The following is a 17152-nucleotide window of genomic DNA, read 5'->3' on the forward strand; positions in this document are numbered from 1 at the left end:
AGGTCGGAATATGATGATCTGCACAACGCTGCTCCGCATTTTCCAACCAGATCTTGGGGAAAATCGCCGAGCGTGCAGTGCAGAGCTTCAGGGTCGAACATATTCAGGAGTTGGCTTTACAAGACGAAGCAGTGCTTTTTGGCGGTCATGATTTCCCCCCTTCTATCAGTCTAACACCAAAGATCCCATATTCACTTTTACAAAAGCTCGTTGGAGGCCCCCTGTATAAATCACGAATTTCTTTACTCTGGGTTGTCCTCCGCAGTGATCAGAATGGTGGCAACCAGAACGGATATCCTCCATTCTTGACCCGAAAGACACTCATCAAGAAGCTATACATCCCGAAAAGGATCGCGGCCCAGATGATGACCGCGGCTTGCTGGGTCTTGGGGTCCTTGATCCGCGGCACTCGCAAAGCTAGATTGATCGTTGCAAAGGCGAGGAGTGCATCTGGTAGTTGACAAGAATTAGCAAGAACATCCTCATAGACAGACTGAATGTTACTGGTTGTCGTCGGCCGGCAGACTTACACATTGCAGCCACAATTTGTGTCTCCATCCCATACTGGTTCTGAAACCCGCCAGCGAAGTAGCTGATTCCCCCACGTCCGTTTCCAGCAACATAGGGTACCCTGCGAATATGGTTGAACATATGGCCACTAGTAAAGAGCAAGATCATGATCAAGCTGATACCCGCCCACAAGTTGCGGTTCTGAATGATTGGCATCAGGTAGGGATAAGCGACAGTAATGAATGTGAACAGGCCCAAGGTAATGGTCAGGAACGCGCCGATTCTTGCATAGTTGATAGGTCGGACGATGGGAGGATAATCGCCAGGAGGGAGATGGCGTTGGAGCCAGCCATAGACGCCTTCAGCCGATTGAGGACCGAGGAAATCGAGTCGAAGGGGTTGACCTTCAGGTTTGGCATGCTCGCCGACGGTAGGGGGGAAGAAGAGGAGGACAGGAGCGGTTTGGAGTTGAAGCTGTACGGGAAGTCTGTCAGCAAAGAGCTCGTCACCGTCCCAGAACTAATGCCACCAACAAACCTTCATGAAGACGTTTCTGCCCTGATCGAAATCAATGGTGCTCAGAAGCAACCTCTTGTCCCCATTACGATCGCCCTTCTGCCAGCTTTTCCCCAAAATGCTCCATTCCGGATCGAACTCTCGACAGATCCCACAAGCGTATTTGGCATCTCGAGCCGTCAGCAGGACAGCGAGAGAGTAGTCCCGCGGCGAGGCTGTCAATTCATAGTAGCTTTTCTCGTCGAGTTCGAAAGGTGCGGAGGAGGCCTGTTTGGCAAAGTAGGTGTCGAATTTGTTTGTCGTGGCAACCTTTTTAGCGGAGATCCCGGCCGTCAGGGTAAGCGCTGTGAGCGCCAGCAGTCTGAATAGCCGCATGTCTTTGTCCTGGGCAAGATGAAGGAGTTTGGATATGGAGAGGGGACTTGGAGAACTACAGCCCGCGAGACAGGGTGTTCAATTGAATTCTTCGGCAAAGTTGCATGTTTTATGAATCATTCAGATGGGGCTCAATTGCATCCTCTACTACAACCACTTGACGCACAGGACATCCAGTTGTCTCTATGGATGACAATACGGAGGTTCATCTCGGTCGTATTGAAAGGTCTGGTTTTTACATTCCAAGGTGCATAAAATGCTTTCAATCTTGCGTGTTTACACTCTTGGGCAGATCTAGTTCACTGTTTCCGACACTCCCGCCAGCAGTGACTCCGCTTGTAGCTTCATAGTGTCTTGGAACCAGAATCCTTGTGTTTGAGAGACCGAGGAATCGAAGAGAAAGCCACTCAGAATGTCGACCGTGTCTTCCCAGGTGAGGAGTCCCATATCGTGAGCCTGACGCGCAAACTGTTCGTGGAACCAACCATCAAATAGCTCGCTGCTCAAGGCAGGCTGCTGACGGCGTTGTTCATAGATGGCGCCGACGTAGAAAGCCCAGAGTCTCGCATTCTTCCATTTACGCCATGCGGGGCTGTCTCTGGGACGCTCGCTCTTGACAAGAAGAGGTCGCAATGTTTCGAGCACATTCCCCGCCCAAATATTCTTACCGCAGACATCGTTTTGGAAAGTAAGAGCCCGTGACCACTTGACAGCACTGATGGAAATGTATTGCTGGGCGTAATCGTAGTCGAGTTCTGGTCCCGAATCCGTCTCGGCGAGCTGCTTGAATCGGCAATAGCGGTTAACCAGTGTTCCCAGAGCAATGCCCCAGCTATACTGGCCCCAGCCGAGAAGCATTGTGGCAACATTGGCAGGTAGCCCATCGGACCACCTACGGCGCCATCGGGCACAAATCTCGCGACACAGCCTGATGCAAGCCGTCATCTCATCCGAGTCGATCGTCGGGTCAAAGGCGTAGAAATCCAACGGCGCAGGGGGGAGGATTGGCTCGATGGCTCGCAGAAACGGTGCGAAGGCCTTTGGCAGCCACTCGTGAACGTCAAAAGCAGGAGGGGTCAAGAGCTGCGTGGACATATTCAGGTCTGCGTATAGAAAGAAAAACAAAAGCTCGATCATCGTCAATCCTATCTCGTCGAGCTTGTCGAAAAGACCTCGGCCCTGCTCGAAGTGCTGGTCAACGAACTTGCTGAGCATTTTCCCGTGCATTTGCGCTGCTTCGACATTTTCTGCCGCGATCTCAGCGGTCCATATCATGAAAATGTGCCACCAGATCCAGGGATCGACTTTGGATATGCCGGCCAGTTTCTGCCGCAATGCAGCCGTGCTCTTAGCACGGTAGACCAAAGACTTTTGTACCAGGGACCGACCTTGACTAGTGTCGGCTCCTGTGCACATTGCCACAAGTGCAGCATTGCTGCCAATGAAAGCCAGAGCGGTTCCCTTGTCCAGTAACCCTGTGGAGCAGACCCGCCAGTCAACTTTGGCACGAGCGTTTGCGAGGTTGTCCTTGGATTTGACGTCGAGCCGCCATGTTGCAGGGATAAGGATATCTCGGTAGAATGTCACAATCCTATTCTCTTCCACAGTGATGGGGACTGCGGACGCGCTAAACGGATCAGAATTGCCTTTGTTAAGGACGGTGACTGGTGACAGGGTCTGGAGCTGTCGTTCCTCTTGTAGGAGCATGAGACGCCGATTCTCGTCATTTGGGTCTGTGCCCTGCTCGGCCCTTGGCACATTATCGCCAACGGCATTGTCCTCGGACGGACCAGGTCGGTGCTATACCAACATTAGACATTCTGCAAACAGGCAGGCTTCGTCCTTACCACTGATGGCGGCGGTTGTGGCTGCGGCTGTTTAAGCCTTCCTGGAATCTTCACAGAGGCACGTAATGCTTTGTTTTTTTCCTGTCGCTCCCAGCTGCGGTAGTTGTTCTGAATGTGCGAGAATACCCGGTGCCGATGCGGCAATGTTTTCATATTTTGAGCATCATAATTGACCCACAAAACGGCCGGAGCCTCCATTGCGCTGTGAGACTAGTACAGTCCGCACTGGACTCGAGGGAAGTAGAAGATGGTCTCTGCGTGTCAAAGAGAGAGCGAGGGTCGAATAGAATACACTCCGCTTCGTTGAAGATGGGCATCCGGTTGGACTTTTAAGACTTCTCCCAAGAACCCCAGGCCTTCCGCACCCATCGTCGCACGGGTAGCCACCTTTGTCACGCCGCGGCATTTCGGTTAGCACCGAGCAATTGTGCATAGCAGAAGGATCAGAGTAAGTCCTCATGGGCGAATGGCGTTTGTCGTTGCGGGATGGGTGTTGGGAGTGCAGCAGAAAGAGTGATAACTTCTGATACATTTGACTGGCCGGCCCTTTGCCCACTTTGCGCAGCCTGCTGTTTTAACGGCTTCGCTTAACTGGCGCAGTGGAGAATGGCTGACTCAAAACTGACCGGACTGTCACCATAGTCTCTCCCTACCTGCCGCCTCACGTGGAGTCAGACTTCTTGACCCTTTCTACTTGTACGGGCCGAACAAAGCGTATTTGGCATATGGGTCTCCCAAGGACACGCCATGGCCCAGACACCCGTAAAGTCAATTTCAAAGACATCTCTTTCCGTCAGAATCCAACAGGCTAACAAAAGTCATTCTGATGTGACCTGAGATAGGCCAGCCCATTTGACGCACGGATTCTACCATTACACGAGTACTCCAGATCGCCGTTCCTCACAAGTGAAACCTCCACCTCGGATCTTCATCTCCAAGCCAGGGCCCATCGACCGGAGCATTCTCTGCTGTTCTAGCCTCTCTTCGCTCATTCTGCCTCTTCAAAACCATCCACAAGGTCGTAGTCACGATCAAATTAGCCACCATGTAGGCCAACGCGAACGAGTGACCCAGAAAATACCTGGGTGCTGTTTCTGTTCGATAGAGCTGGGTACCGATAACAGCTCCCAGATTCCCCAGCGAGATCTGCAATGCATTGGCAACAGCTCTCTTGGTCTGACCACTGACATTGTTTGCTGGCCAGGCAAGGGTCAACGCCACGGATGGATAGATGCCGGCTGCGGCGAATATGATTCCCACATATGACACGCCCGGCCTTGGGTCGCTCAGGAGTAGAATGTATCCAATGATGGCGAGGGACGACGACATCAGGATAAATGGTGTCCGGATACAATATCTCTCGGAGAACACCGCAAGGCCAATGGTAAGGAAAAATGCGATTGCATAAGGTGGAATAGTCATGAGCTGTGCTTGGGCCGACGAATATCCAAGAGACTTGATGATGGTCGGAAGAAAGAGTGACAACGTGTAAAGGGGAAGTGAGAGGGTGTGAAACCCGAATGCGTAGAGGTAGCATTTGATATCAGTAAAGGCTTTTTTGACGTTGTTCCAGTCCAACTTCTCATCTTGGGTTGCATCGCTGTCGATCTTGAGACGGTGCTGGATGTATTCTCGCTCCTCGTTGCTCAAGAACTTTGCCGTATCTGGGTAGTTGTGGATGAAGAAGTATGCAGCTATCGAGACCACAACAGTAAGTAGACCTTCCTGTGGAGCCTTTAGTATGCGCACGATGACTCTGAACAGGATTACTGACCAGAATAAATATCCATCTCCATCCATTATAGCCGCCAACTCCTCTCATGTGAGCAATCCCCCATGCGAGGATACCACCAAAAGCTCCTGCCAGCGAAGCTGCGCTGAAGAATAGAGCCACACGAAACTGTCGCTCATTGCGCTTGTACCACATTGACAAGTAGAAGACGATGCCTGCCGACATGCATCGTCAGCCTAACGACGCTTAGGGCCACAGGAAGAGGATTACATACCGGGAAATAGTCCAGATTCAGCCACTCCCAGGAAAAATCGAACAACAAAAAAGCCATCACGGGATTGAGTGACACCCATGAGTGTACTCACGACACCCCAAGTGAGCGTCAGTGTGGGCAGCCAAAATCTCGGAGTCCACATTTTCAGAATCAGATTGCAAGGAACTTCGAAAAGAACATAGCCGATGAAGTAAAGCGTCAATCCGGTTAGATATTGGTCTCCCGTCATATTCAAGTCGGTTGCCAGGCCCTCGATACGTGCATTGCCGACATTGCTCCGGTCGAGAAACGAAAGAAGATACAGCGAGGTCAGGGCTGGAAGAAGGGTGAGGTCGAGCTTGCGCACAAGAGCTCGCTCATTGATATGACCTTCAAGACTTTCATCGACACCGGTTGGGGGAACACCTTTCTCTGTCGGACTGGAACTGTCGAGAGGGGCTTTTTCGATTGAAGCCATTGTCCTATGTCGTTATTATCGCGGCTTGCTCTCTCCGAACAACGGGTTGTGATTCAAGAGAAGGTAGAGAGTGCAACAGAAGCGTGGACATGGCTAGGAGATAGCTGCAGGGAACGGAGTGGTTCATATAGATCCTCGATACCGTTGTAGGAAGGTCAGCATTCGAGCGCATAGATCCATGACGCTTCTCCCAACCGTTGTGGGAAGGATTGGCTGAATCGTTGTGGTGCAAATATCATGGCAGATTGCGTGATTCTGACAGCCGGATTTGGAAACACCGTCTCCGAAAACCCAATTGTATTGGACGATTCATGCTGAGAATTGTTATGCAAAGGGGGATTGCCGTCCTTGGTGGTATCTCGGTGGAGGTATGTTAGCTCCTTCACTGGCGCCATGTTGAGGAATACAACGAGTCGTGATATAGATCCATACATTCTATACTTGTACAAGAATAGATCAAGGAGACGATCCCACGCGTCCCTGGGGCAGGTCTTGATCCCCTTTTCATTGGGCCGGAGTGTCGCCGCTCAACGTCTCCGCAAACCATGTGGCCACAGAAGGCTCTAAGAACTCGTAGAAGACAAAGCGGTGGAGGATATGTCGTGCTTGAGGCCACTCATTGAGCTCCAGGATCTCTGCCTGTCGAGCAAACATCTTAGTGAACCAGGTCCTTGGTGGCATGATGCCTTTGATCTTTTGATTTACCCGCCACTCAAACCTTGCGCCATAGAAAAATATCCACAAGAGAGCGTCACGATACTGGGTCAGTGCGTCGTCTCTTGCTATATTCATGGCTTTCCTCATAGTGCCCTCGAGATGATTGATGGTGATCATGTGGTGACTAGTTCGGTGGTCACAACCGTACACAGTGGCTTCAAAGATCCCTCGTCGCAATATGTGCAATGTCGTCAGGGCCAGTGATGCTTCAATAAGTCGACAAGGTGCTGAGATTCCATCAACCCTTCCGGCAATGAGATTGATGTACGCATTAATCAAGGCTCCGGAATCGTACTGAGAATAGGTTGTGAAGATCGTGTAGACCGCATCCGTGCGATTAAGGTCTGCAGGGTCATTCAGATTGACAGTGGTTGACCGGACGAGCAAGTACTGTCGAAGCCTGATCGCCGCTTGGCGAGTGGCATCCAGTTGGATGCTATCATGGAGGGCCTTGTACTGAATGGGCAATGGGGGCATGTGCGTCTCAGGTTTTTCCACCCAGAATCGAGCAATCTGTCTCTGAACCCAGTTTTCAAAATCGAAGAAGGTGTTTCGCATTTGAGCTATGGCCAATTCTGTGTCGTTATTCATACAGGTCATGAATAACGTCCGGATATGAAGACTTGAAGTCTCGACTCTGTCAACCAGACGCTGAATGATGTTTGCGTGGATCCTTGCCGCGGCGATGTCGTTCTCTTTGCAAGCTGCTCGAAAGAGCGAGACAATCTGTGAGACCAACGATATATCCGGCGGAATATCAAGTGATAGCTTTTCGATCCGGTCTTTCAAGATCTTCATGCTCTTCGTCCGCATCTTGATGGCCAGAAAATGTAGATCTCGAGCCGTATCTGGCGAGGAGAATTTTGCCAAAACTGGAATGTAGCTTGAACACCACGACAGCGCTCGTCCTTCATCGGAGAATTCTTCCTTCATTGAATTCCACACTTTCGCTACAGTACGTCGACCGAAAACGTGGAATCCCTCACCGATTGTCGTGAGCATTGGAGCTCCGCGCGGGGCGTCTCTGAATTTCATGTACGAAGTGATATAGACACCCGGCAAATAGCCATCTCGTATGAACGTTATGAGTTTGTTGATCTCGGGGGTGATCCGTAGAGCCTGAGCGTTAAATGGGTCTGAGTTGCCGCCAGGGAGAATTTCCAGGAGACTTGAGGCGCCCTCCTTGGTAGTGTGGAACGTCGTGGCTTGCAAAATGTTCTCCCCCCTGTAAAGCGCGAAGTCACCATAGCCACGTTTGTCCTCCCGGACCTCTGACAAATGTCCATGTTTGGCATTTGCGCGGTCATCTGAGCATTGAGGAACATGTCAATCTGGATTATGCACATCAAGGAGCCAGAGATGGCTCGACTTACCTTGATCCTCAGACAGAAAAACTTCCTTCAGTGCCTGCTTCCTTTTCTTGCGCCTTTCGTGAGACCACTTCGCAGCGTGTGATTTTTGGTTTGCAATCTCAAGTTCCTTCTCAACTTGTGTGGCCTTGGAATCAAGCTGCGGTACAAATCTCACAGTGGAAAATGTGTAGGTACGCATCCTCTCATATTCATGTCATCACTTGGCAATCTCCAAAAATGGTATGACAATGAATAGAGACCAAACTCCCACCCGAGAATGGGGCCATCTTTGCAATATAACCCTCGAGAAGGTCAAGATCCAAGGAGAACTGCTGAGCTAATATCCCTGCATAGGAAGTCAGCTGAGGACCCAATGAATGGCGCAAGGCTCGCTAAATGAGCAGCATGTGCTTGAATCCAAGATTCTGTATCGAGGTTGAGTGCATATCACACCTCTCTGCTTTTCACCGGCTCTTTCAAGCGGAACATCGGTTCTCGGCAAATGTCCAGACCATACGGGATCGGGAAATACAATCATTATCAAGCTGATCAATGGACTGAGGAGCCTCGTGGCCGAAGTTAATAAGCAGAAACTCTCTTTGCCTCCCGATAACAATCGGGACGGGGAAAGACATATCCGCTGCTAGAGGGAGTCCTCTGCACATCAAGAGAGTCCCAAATTGTTGAGCTCGATTCACTGCTTTGGGTGTGCGTGAGGAAACCGAGTCTACCAGCTTGTAAGTTTAGGAGCCTGAGAGATTGTTAGGTAGAGTGGAGCAGCCCCATAGGATTGGTCGAGGAAATAACGTCCTCGCAAAATGGTTCCAAACCCGATAGTCATAGCTGTGTTGAGTGAGACAAGACCAAATCTTTCTCTGAAGCCCTGAGGCCGAGATGCCGGAAAGGAGAAAAGGGTGCCAGGAGCCATCCCGATTCCAGGCATTGCCATCTGACTGGTTCATTGGGATTGCTTGGTCTCTGCAAAACTGACTCGGGAAGAAGAGTAGACGACGACCTTCTTACCTGAAACAGTAACTCTACTCCACAAAAGGCGCAAGATACGCAGGCGCCAGCTCCAGAAGATCCAGACCGAGGAGTACCAGCATGGCGAGGTCCCGTCAGAACCGGTCACTCGGGTGTCACCAAACACCGAATCAGTCACACAGGCGTGGACCATGAGCCCATGATATGTCCACCCCAGAGCCCGATATTACTCTCACAGCTAAGTGGCACCCAATATCAGTGCAGTGATTGCTGACAAAGAGCATAAAGCATCCCAATCGCAATGACACCCTTCCGACGGTTTGAGACGTAAGTCGGGTGTTGGGTATCTGCGGTATTTGCTATGGGCCCGGCAAGAGCATCAAGTCTGCGCTCGATCTTTGGTGAGCCAGTCGGAAACCCAGACGACGCGCATTGAGGGGCCTCTGTGCGCGAAGGTATCACCTCTTTCAGTTCACTCGGCTTCACCAAAAGCAGAGTCTGCAGAGTCGTCGGGGGTTGCTCAACTTGTGTTGACCGTGCAACGACATGATCCTCTTCCAAAGTAGTGACCAGATGGGTGGGAGTGTCAGCGTCCTCTGTTTCAGCCAAATCCGGGCAGCTGCAGGTCTAGGGTCGTCTCGCTTGTAGCTTCGTCCGGTGCTTTGGTGTTCGCAGCGGCGCCCGAGAAGAGCTGCTTCCGATCCGACATCGATTTGAGTCGTGCCAGGCTTTGCTGGCAAGGGTAAGAATTAGTAGCATTTGAGAGAATCGAGTTTCGGTCTGATGTAAATTTTAAGGTAGACGAATGTAAGAGGGATGGAGACGTTTCCAGGATTAGACGTGCTGGCAAACGGCGATGTATTTCACGTCACGCGACACAGTGACAAGAGATGGACGAGACACGCCGAGAGTTTCTATGCGAACATGGCAGAAGAAGACTGTATCTTCCCTCGTTCAGATGATGTCATGTTATTGGGTCTATTGCTGGAATAACGGAGTCGAAATATTTGCATCATCATGATCATCTAAGTGTTGCAAGCCCGTGCTTATATTTCCATCATTTGTCCCAACCATTTCTCATATGCACCTTCAATCTCCACGCACCTCTTGCCTCTGATCCACAGACATTTGCCATTGATCTCTACATCTTTTTCTGCAGTTGCCAGGTATGCAATACCCAAAGCCACATCCTCCGGTTCACTTGCCTCGAATCCTTGGAATGCATCAGGAGGTAGATTGGCTGTTAACCCAGTGCGTGTGAACCAAGGCCCGACCATAGAAATCGATATATTCTTCTTCCTCAGCTCCTCTCTTCGGGACGTGCTGCGCATCAATCCCATGAGAGCGTGCTTCGATGCCACATAAACATCTTGATAGGGGACCGGTATGTATGAGCCAGCAGATCCCGTAATGATGATTCGGCCTCCTTTTCTGTCCCCAAAATGATGCACGGCCAATTTGACCCCATAAAGGACGCCATAGAAGTTGACGTCGAAGACCAATTTTGGTGGTGGTTTGAGGAGTGGTCGGTTCTCTTTGGACGCTTGACTTGCACTGCCAGACGAATCATATTCGTCCCCCAGGTAGTTGTTTGCAACTCGCTCCTTGCCTGACGCTGACTCCATTGTTGCAAGCTCGGGATCGATGCCAGCGTTCAAACACACTATCTCCGGCGGGCCGTATGTGCCAGTTACCCAATCGAATAGGGCGACTTGTTGCTCCCAGGATGAAACGTCGCACGTGTAAGAGTCACACCCATGACCAATGCTTGATGCCACTGCCTGCACCTTTTTTGCATCCAGATCAACCACAATAACCTTTGCACCGTGCTGGGCAAATAGTCGGGCAGTTGCGAGGCCTATTCCACTCGCTGCTCCGGTCACAAGAGCCACCTTTCCCAGCCGTTCTTTGAGCAAGCTGGGTGTTGGCAGGACTACTTCCGACATGGTTTCTCTAGAAGTCAATTCGCAAAAGACACAAACCTGAGTGTGATGGTTTTAGGATAGAAAAGACGTTACGAAATGTCAACGAAAGCATGAAGCTCAAGATTTGCGTTTTGACAGATAGTCTGCAATCAAGTGACTATTTTTGTGTCAGCGATCTGTTTCCTACCGGTCGTATCCTACTTCCCAAATCATTACAAAATGGGCGGAAAGGCATGAGAGCGAAGCATTGGCAATGACTTCGCGACATCGCGACCAGAAGTCAGCCGGAGGACGAATGAAACTTAGTGGCGCTCGGTGTCCTTGTGCCTGTGCATAGTTGGTACATAGAGGGACGATCAAGCGTGAACCGGGAGCCGAAGGACGCGGCGGCGAAGTGGCCGAGGCTAGTGCCGACTGAGCTCTTCAGGAAAGTTTGGCGACGTACCCTGCTATTAATCCGTGCTAGAGAATAGCACTAGTCCGTTTTCAGATGAGCTGTAAATAAACCGAAAACACTGCGGGAGGGATTCTCAGCATCACCAAACTGTATCATACGCAATTTATTCTTCGCTGAAGGGCTATTGGAAAATGGACTCACAACTGGCATACATGGACACTATAGAGATCGCACAATCCTTCGAAACCACCCAACTCGAACTTGCTTACGAGCGCGCTTTGAAAGCGGCAGAGCGCATCTACGAAGAGGAGCGAGTGCGCGGACTGCACGTCCAGCTCCTGCTTCTCGAACACGAAAATGACGGACTCCGGGAACAAGCCGAGAGTGGCGAAGACGAGCAGCATCATCTGCGGCAGACTAACGAGGAGCTTCAAGGACGTCTGGCCGATGTCGAGGCACACTTCCAACAAGCACAGGTGGACCTCAAGGCGCGCCTACGCGATCTCGAGTACTTAAAAACAGAAGTCAACGTCTTAAATGCAGCGAGCAGCGACGCAAGCAAGCTTCTTGCCGAAAAGCTGGCTTTGTCCAGAGAGCTAAACACCCTCAAGCCCGAACTAGAGCACCTCAGATCCCAAAACTCGGCGTACCAAAAACTTCTCTCCGAAAAGCTGGCTCTGCAGCGAGAAGTCAGTTCTCTTCAAGTTGAGCTCGAGACGGAAAAACGAACAGTTCAGAGACTTAAGGCACAGGAAAAGTCCTCCAGTCGTGAAGATTCGGAGTTGATGGCAGAAGTCGAGAGTTTGAGAAAAGAGCTTGCGAAAATACAGCGGGATGCCCAAAAAACGGAAAGGGAAAGCAGGAAGAGAACAAGCGACTGGGAGAACGAGAAGGAGGTTTTGGAAGGAAAATTGGATGCTTTCCGTAACAAACTCCGGTCGACAAAAGACCAACTCAAGGAAGCCCAAGACGAAATCGAGAAACTACAGGCAGCGCAGATGGCGCAATCTTCCGAGTTGACCAAGGCAAGACTTAACGGGTCAGGAGCTGCGGCCAATCCTAGGAAGAGAAATGTCGCTAGGTTTGACCCAGACATGACCATCGGCACACCGGGGCATGGCGGTCATGCGGCAAAGAAGCCTCGGATTTCAGTGAACGTTGGCGATAAATCAACCTTTTCCATCACACCCTTCCTGAACCGCACCCTTAGCATATTGCCAGAAACGCCGGCCGAGCACGAAGCTGAGGGTCCAAAGGACGACAACGGAAGCGCCACTGAGCGCGTGGATGGGTTAGTCGAGGAAGAGGGCAAGTCGGCCCTGGTTCAGCCGCTGAAGAAAAAGCAAACAGTTGCGAAAAGATCGACCGGACCGGCTTCCAGGCGAAAAGGCGTCCAGCCTCTGAAAGATACGACCAATTCAAAGGCAAATGACACATTGAAAAATCCACTTCCTGACAATGTCATTGAACAGGACCCGAATATGGAAAGTGACGGAGAAGATACGCATAACAGTGAAAGCCAGAGGACGAACAAGGAGAATACAGAGCAAGGACAGACAACTGACACTATGGGTCCGGATACAGAACAGCCTCTCAAAAAGAAGAGGACATTGGCCAAGCGAGCCAATATCTTTGACGAAGAAGAGAGCGCGCCCGCACCGAAGATCAGGAGCCTAGGAGGCGGGCTCGCCGGTAAAGGGGGCGTGTTGGGTCGCGTCAATCTCAAGGCAAAATCTGTGGGTAAAGCGAAACCACTGGCCGATTTCTCGCCTCTTAAGAAGGACCGAAGGATTGCTAGTGTTGTTCATTGAAAGCGGATCACGGAGTCGCATGGTATGGACAATGACAGGAGGACTTTGCATAGGAAACAGCCCTACACATGTAATGAAACGTTTGGCAAATTCTGTGGTCGATACAACTCGATAACTCGGAGTATCTAGCAGCAGTCGGCATTTCCTATCTGAGAATGAAGCCTGGCGCTGCTTTAGGGATCGATGACATCTGAATTGCGGAGCAAAAGTGTACTTCCCCAAGCTGGTGCTCTACCAGATACCAAATTATTTCCTTGCAACTCATTTCGTTTTTGTGATATACTTGACCCCCCCCCCTTTTTTTTCTCTTGTCGAGTGCTCGACGGCCTCGCTAGAGCGTGCTATGCAATCATGTAATCCATGCATTATTCGCTCTTCGGCTACCGCACTCACGACGTTCAAGTGTCCGTCTATCAGTCCTCTTGCCCTGAACCTACGTCCGACACCATGTCTCCCCTCGCCAAACTCTATCTCATTGCCTGTTGGTCGTACATCATCTCCTTCCACGTCACCTTTACGCTTCTCACCCTCGACGTTCACGAAAGGAGCACGCTTCGCTTCCTCGAGCACGCGGCGCTGGACTGATCGGCAGCGAGGGGACCAGTTTGCTCGCGCCGCAAAAGTCCAAGGATTGAAGAGTCGGGCGGCTTTCAAGCTGTTACAGATCAATGAGCGATACAGGCTTTTCAAGCCTGGCATGACTGTGGTGGATCTGGGGTTTGCGCCGGGGAGTTGGAGTCAGGTAAGAAGAGAACCACACATGCGAACGGAGAGGTTGCGGGTCGACACCTGCAGGGACTCGGGCTAGATGAGTTGAGGGCCGAATGCTGACACATGTCTGCCTTTGGCATAGGTCGCCATTGACCTGACAAAGCCTCGGGGACGAGTGCTAGGTGTTGATCTCCTTCCCGTCCAGCCGCCAAAGGGTGTGTCGACAATCCAAGGCGACTTTCTGTCCCCAGACATTCAAGCCGAGATAAAGTCCTTTTTGCGAAACCCCGACCGGGGCCGTCTACGGCAACCACTCACGCTAGGCTCGTCCGCAACTTCAGATGGCGGACTAGACCAAGCGGTGCTCGAGGATGAGGCAACTGGCTACCTCGAGCGCGAGAGCCACGAGAAGACGCTGGAGGAAGAAGAGCAAGATCGACAACATCTGGACAAGTCGGTCGACGTGGTGTTGAGCGACATGTGTGAACCCTGGGACCCGCTTGAAGGGCTTTACAAGAAGAGCATCAGTAACCCTTATCGCAGGTTGATGAACACGAGTGGAAATGCCTTTCGCGATCATGCCGGAAGTATGGTACGTGTGTCTGTCTGAGGCTGCTCGAGTCACCTACTTTTGCCCTTTCCCTTTTCCTTTGGTTCTCTTCTGCAAACCCTCACGACGTTATCATGATGACTCTCCGCGAAATTCCCAGACACACCAACAATTCCACTGACTTCTTTTCTGGGAAACGAGTAGGATCTCTGCAGAGCCGCCCTGCGATTCAGCTACGACACGCTCAAAGTCGGCGGACATTTCGTGTGCAAATTCTACCAGGGCGTCGAAGACAAGGCGCTGGAGAAGAGCCTCAAGGCCATGTTCCACAAGGTCCATCGCGAGAAACCCGAGAGCTCGCGGAGTGAATCCCGCGAGGCGTATTTCGTGGGCATCAGGCGGTTGGCAAAGGTTGATCGGGACGCGGTGTTTGCCGAGCCGTGAAGCATAGACTCTCCCACTTGGTAGGGAATGATATCTAGGACTTGTTTTGTATCTTCCTATGAAGGGGGTAAAAGAGAGAAGATACTGCGGGAAAGAGAGGGAAGGGAGTACAAAAGGTCGAAAACCCAGGAATGCTGATCGGCACTATATATCTATAGAAGCGGTGAGGTGATGGAAGGCTGCTTACCATCTTCCCTCTTACAAAATCTCCGACACAAGGCATGAGTGGCCAAGGCTAGGTAGCTAGCCACTGTTACTTGCTCGGTACGGTCGTGTCGCTCAAATCAATTCCCCCTCTTCATCCTCGGCGCCCTCGACGCCTTCTTCGTCGCTGAACTCGATATCCTTGGCCGCTTCCTCAGCCAGCCTCTGCACCTCCTTCAGGCCGCTGAGCTCTTCGACGTAGCCCTTCTCGTTGAGGGCCCTCTGGACAAAGGCCCAGCCGTCGGCGTCGTACGCGTCGAGGATCTTGTCGGAACAGGCGCTGCAGTGCGTGTACGCCGTGCCCGTGATGGTCATGCTAGAGAAGGTAGCCAGGAAGCCGCGGATCTGGTGCGGGACGATGCCGAGGGGATGGGGGTCGTCGCCCCGGCCGCGGTCGGTGGAGAGTGAAGCTGGCGCGGCGGGCCCGCGTGGATGCTGGACGATGGAGACGAAGAGCTCGACTAGCAGGGCCGAGGCCATGGCGGCGATGCCCGGCCGCGTCACCGTGCACTGCTGGTCCAGCGTCAGGTCCTTCATGGAGTCCGCCGGCGCGACGACGTCGTTGCAGAAATAGCAGCCTAGTTCCGCTTGGCCCTTGTTCTCTTTCTGCGCGGCCTCTCTCTGCGTGCCGGGCAGGGTAGGAACCGCCTGGACACCGTGTCTCATGACCACATACGTGTCGAAGCCCAATGCGGCGTTCATAACGATCTTTCCCTTTGCCTTCCCCATGACGGTTGGCAACCATCGCGACTCTCGTGTATCCATCAACAGGAAGATTGCATCGTGTTCATCCACTAGCTTCTTCAACGTGTCGTATTCCGCTTTGGTCTTCTCGGGGTCCGTGATCGGGTGTCCTGCCATAGGCACGCTCAACACGTGGCCCGAGGACTGGACGCCAGGGTATACTGTCTTGAGCGCCTCCGCTGCAGCAGTGGCTTTCTGCTTCCCTCCATCGAGACAGTCCTGAAACGTGAACAACGGCTGTCTCACAGGATTCGAAAACGAGACGGTCCCGTTGTCCACGAACGTGATATGTCTGACTCCCCATCCCATCAGATTTCTCGAGACGTATGACCCGAGCGTGCCGGCGCCGAGCAGGAGACATTTGGTCTCCTTGATCTTTTCGAGGTTCAGGTTAGGCGAGATGCGCCATTTCATCAGTTTCAGGTTGAGGTCAACGGATGAATCGGCGAGTTTGGTCGGGTCCATGTATTCAGTGAGGTCGGCCACGCGGCCAGTGAGTTTGTTCAGAGCATTTCGTTCCCAGCCTACGACTTTGGGCATGGTCTGTGAATAATCTGGGGGTTGGGCTGCGTTTCCTCCGCTGTTGGTTTTCGACGGCTGTCTGGATATCTCCATGTTAAGGATGACACTCCGCGCGGCGTCCCGTCGCATTTGCGTTTCCCGGTAGCAAAGGATTTGTACTTTGTCGAGTTTCCACCGTTGCCGGACCAGGACTAGGAGGTTTCGTAGCATCCATCCTGGCGCCACAGGACCCGGCTCGGTGTAGTTGGACGGATCGACAAACCCGACAAAACAGTCTTCGGGGTCTGCGCCGTCGAAGAAGCCGGTGTCATAACTCGATAGCGATGCCACTTGCCATGTGTATCCGAGACTTGCGGTTGGGGTAAGAGGTGACTGTGGAGAAGTAGGCCCAAAGTCGTCGTCGCCGGGAATGTTAGAAGTAAGCTCTAGCGGAGCATCCCGTGCCTTTTTGACCAGGAAAAATCCATGCTGTCTCGAGTCCACGCCGTACTTCCAGGTCTGGACATGATCGACCAGGTTTGTGCTCTCAATGGAGGTCAATTTCCTGTACGGGATACCGGTCTCTGAACTTGCGAGGCTTCCACTAGCGGCCACGGGTACCCAGGGCGGATCCATGACGAGAGCGGGAAACGCGAACCAGTAGTTGAATTTGTACTTTTTGAGATCTGCGAAACTGAGGACCAGGAAGGAGGCGAGAAGACTGGGGCACGAGTAGATGGTGCCGTCGTTGATGGCATCCCAGATGGTCTTGCCGGCCCGTTGAATCATGGCCAGCTTATCGATGTTGCGGTACTCTTCGATCGTGTTGACGTTCTTGATCATACCCTCTGCGCGGTAGAAGCCGGCAGGTACATCGTCGCTCGTCAGCGCATTGGCATGTATTTGCATGCGGCAGGAATGCTCCTTATTGTCTGTGGGACGGATCTCATAGAGACCCAACAGTTTGCGGGCCGAGTCGTCGAGCTTGTCATGGTTGATCTTGTGCGACGCTAAGGAGGCGTAGAAAGGTATCTCGATGTCGGAGGCGAAAGGAACGTACTGCATTGTTCTGACCTGTGTGCGAGGCCCCTAATGAAGTCG

General features: G+C 52.0%; 8 protein-coding genes across 8 annotated transcripts; 2 read left to right on the forward strand and 6 right to left on the reverse strand.

Moving 5' to 3' along the window:
* Nucleotides 1–268: 268 nt before the first annotated feature.
* Z517_06739 (uncharacterized protein) lies at nucleotides 269–1401 on the reverse strand (the record flags this gene model as incomplete). Its single annotated transcript, XM_013428478.1, has 3 exons — nucleotides 269–450; nucleotides 531–984; nucleotides 1048–1401. The coding sequence occupies 3 exons, from the start codon at nucleotides 1399–1401 to the stop codon at nucleotides 269–271; spliced, it is 990 nt and encodes a 329-aa protein (XP_013283932.1).
* A 294-nt stretch (nucleotides 1402–1695) lies between these two features.
* Z517_06740 (uncharacterized protein) lies at nucleotides 1696–3446 on the reverse strand (the record flags this gene model as incomplete). The annotated part of the gene is made up of 2 exons (XM_013428479.1): nucleotides 1696–3201; nucleotides 3249–3446. The coding sequence occupies 2 exons, from the start codon at nucleotides 3444–3446 to the stop codon at nucleotides 1696–1698; spliced, it is 1704 nt and encodes a 567-aa protein (XP_013283933.1).
* A 702-nt stretch (nucleotides 3447–4148) lies between these two features.
* On the reverse strand, nucleotides 4149–5711 carry Z517_06741 (uncharacterized protein; the record flags this gene model as incomplete). Its single annotated transcript, XM_013428480.1, has 3 exons — nucleotides 4149–4973; nucleotides 5023–5195; nucleotides 5255–5711. The coding sequence occupies 3 exons, from the start codon at nucleotides 5709–5711 to the stop codon at nucleotides 4149–4151; spliced, it is 1455 nt and encodes a 484-aa protein (XP_013283934.1).
* Nucleotides 5712–6215: 504 nt separating this feature from the next.
* Nucleotides 6216–7979, reverse strand: Z517_06742 (uncharacterized protein; the record flags this gene model as incomplete). Its single annotated transcript, XM_013428481.1, has 2 exons — nucleotides 6216–7735; nucleotides 7802–7979. 2 exons carry the CDS (start codon nucleotides 7977–7979, stop codon nucleotides 6216–6218), a joined length of 1698 nt encoding a protein of 565 aa, XP_013283935.1.
* Nucleotides 7980–9810: 1831 nt separating this feature from the next.
* On the reverse strand, nucleotides 9811–10710 carry Z517_06743 (uncharacterized protein; the record flags this gene model as incomplete). The annotated part of the gene is made up of 1 exon (XM_013428482.1): nucleotides 9811–10710. The coding sequence occupies one exon, from the start codon at nucleotides 10708–10710 to the stop codon at nucleotides 9811–9813; it is 900 nt and encodes a 299-aa protein (XP_013283936.1).
* Nucleotides 10711–11277: 567 nt separating this feature from the next.
* Nucleotides 11278–12897, forward strand: Z517_06744 (uncharacterized protein; the record flags this gene model as incomplete). Its single annotated transcript, XM_013428483.1, has 1 exon — nucleotides 11278–12897. One exon carries the CDS (start codon nucleotides 11278–11280, stop codon nucleotides 12895–12897), a length of 1620 nt encoding a protein of 539 aa, XP_013283937.1.
* A 447-nt stretch (nucleotides 12898–13344) lies between these two features.
* On the forward strand, nucleotides 13345–14602 carry Z517_06745 (uncharacterized protein; the record flags this gene model as incomplete). The annotated part of the gene is made up of 4 exons (XM_013428484.1): nucleotides 13345–13431; nucleotides 13490–13639; nucleotides 13751–14200; nucleotides 14363–14602. 4 exons carry the CDS (start codon nucleotides 13345–13347, stop codon nucleotides 14600–14602), a joined length of 927 nt encoding a protein of 308 aa, XP_013283938.1.
* A 279-nt stretch (nucleotides 14603–14881) lies between these two features.
* Nucleotides 14882–17116, reverse strand: Z517_06746 (E1-like protein-activating enzyme Gsa7p/Apg7p; the record flags this gene model as incomplete). Its single annotated transcript, XM_013428485.1, has 1 exon — nucleotides 14882–17116. One exon carries the CDS (start codon nucleotides 17114–17116, stop codon nucleotides 14882–14884), a length of 2235 nt encoding a protein of 744 aa, XP_013283939.1.
* Between the last annotated feature and the right edge of the window lie 36 nt (nucleotides 17117–17152).

Source organism: Fonsecaea pedrosoi (assembly GCF_000835455.1).
Source record: "Fonsecaea pedrosoi CBS 271.37 unplaced genomic scaffold supercont1.4, whole genome shotgun sequence".
Taxonomy (NCBI): Eukaryota; Fungi; Ascomycota; class Eurotiomycetes; order Chaetothyriales; family Herpotrichiellaceae; genus Fonsecaea; species Fonsecaea pedrosoi.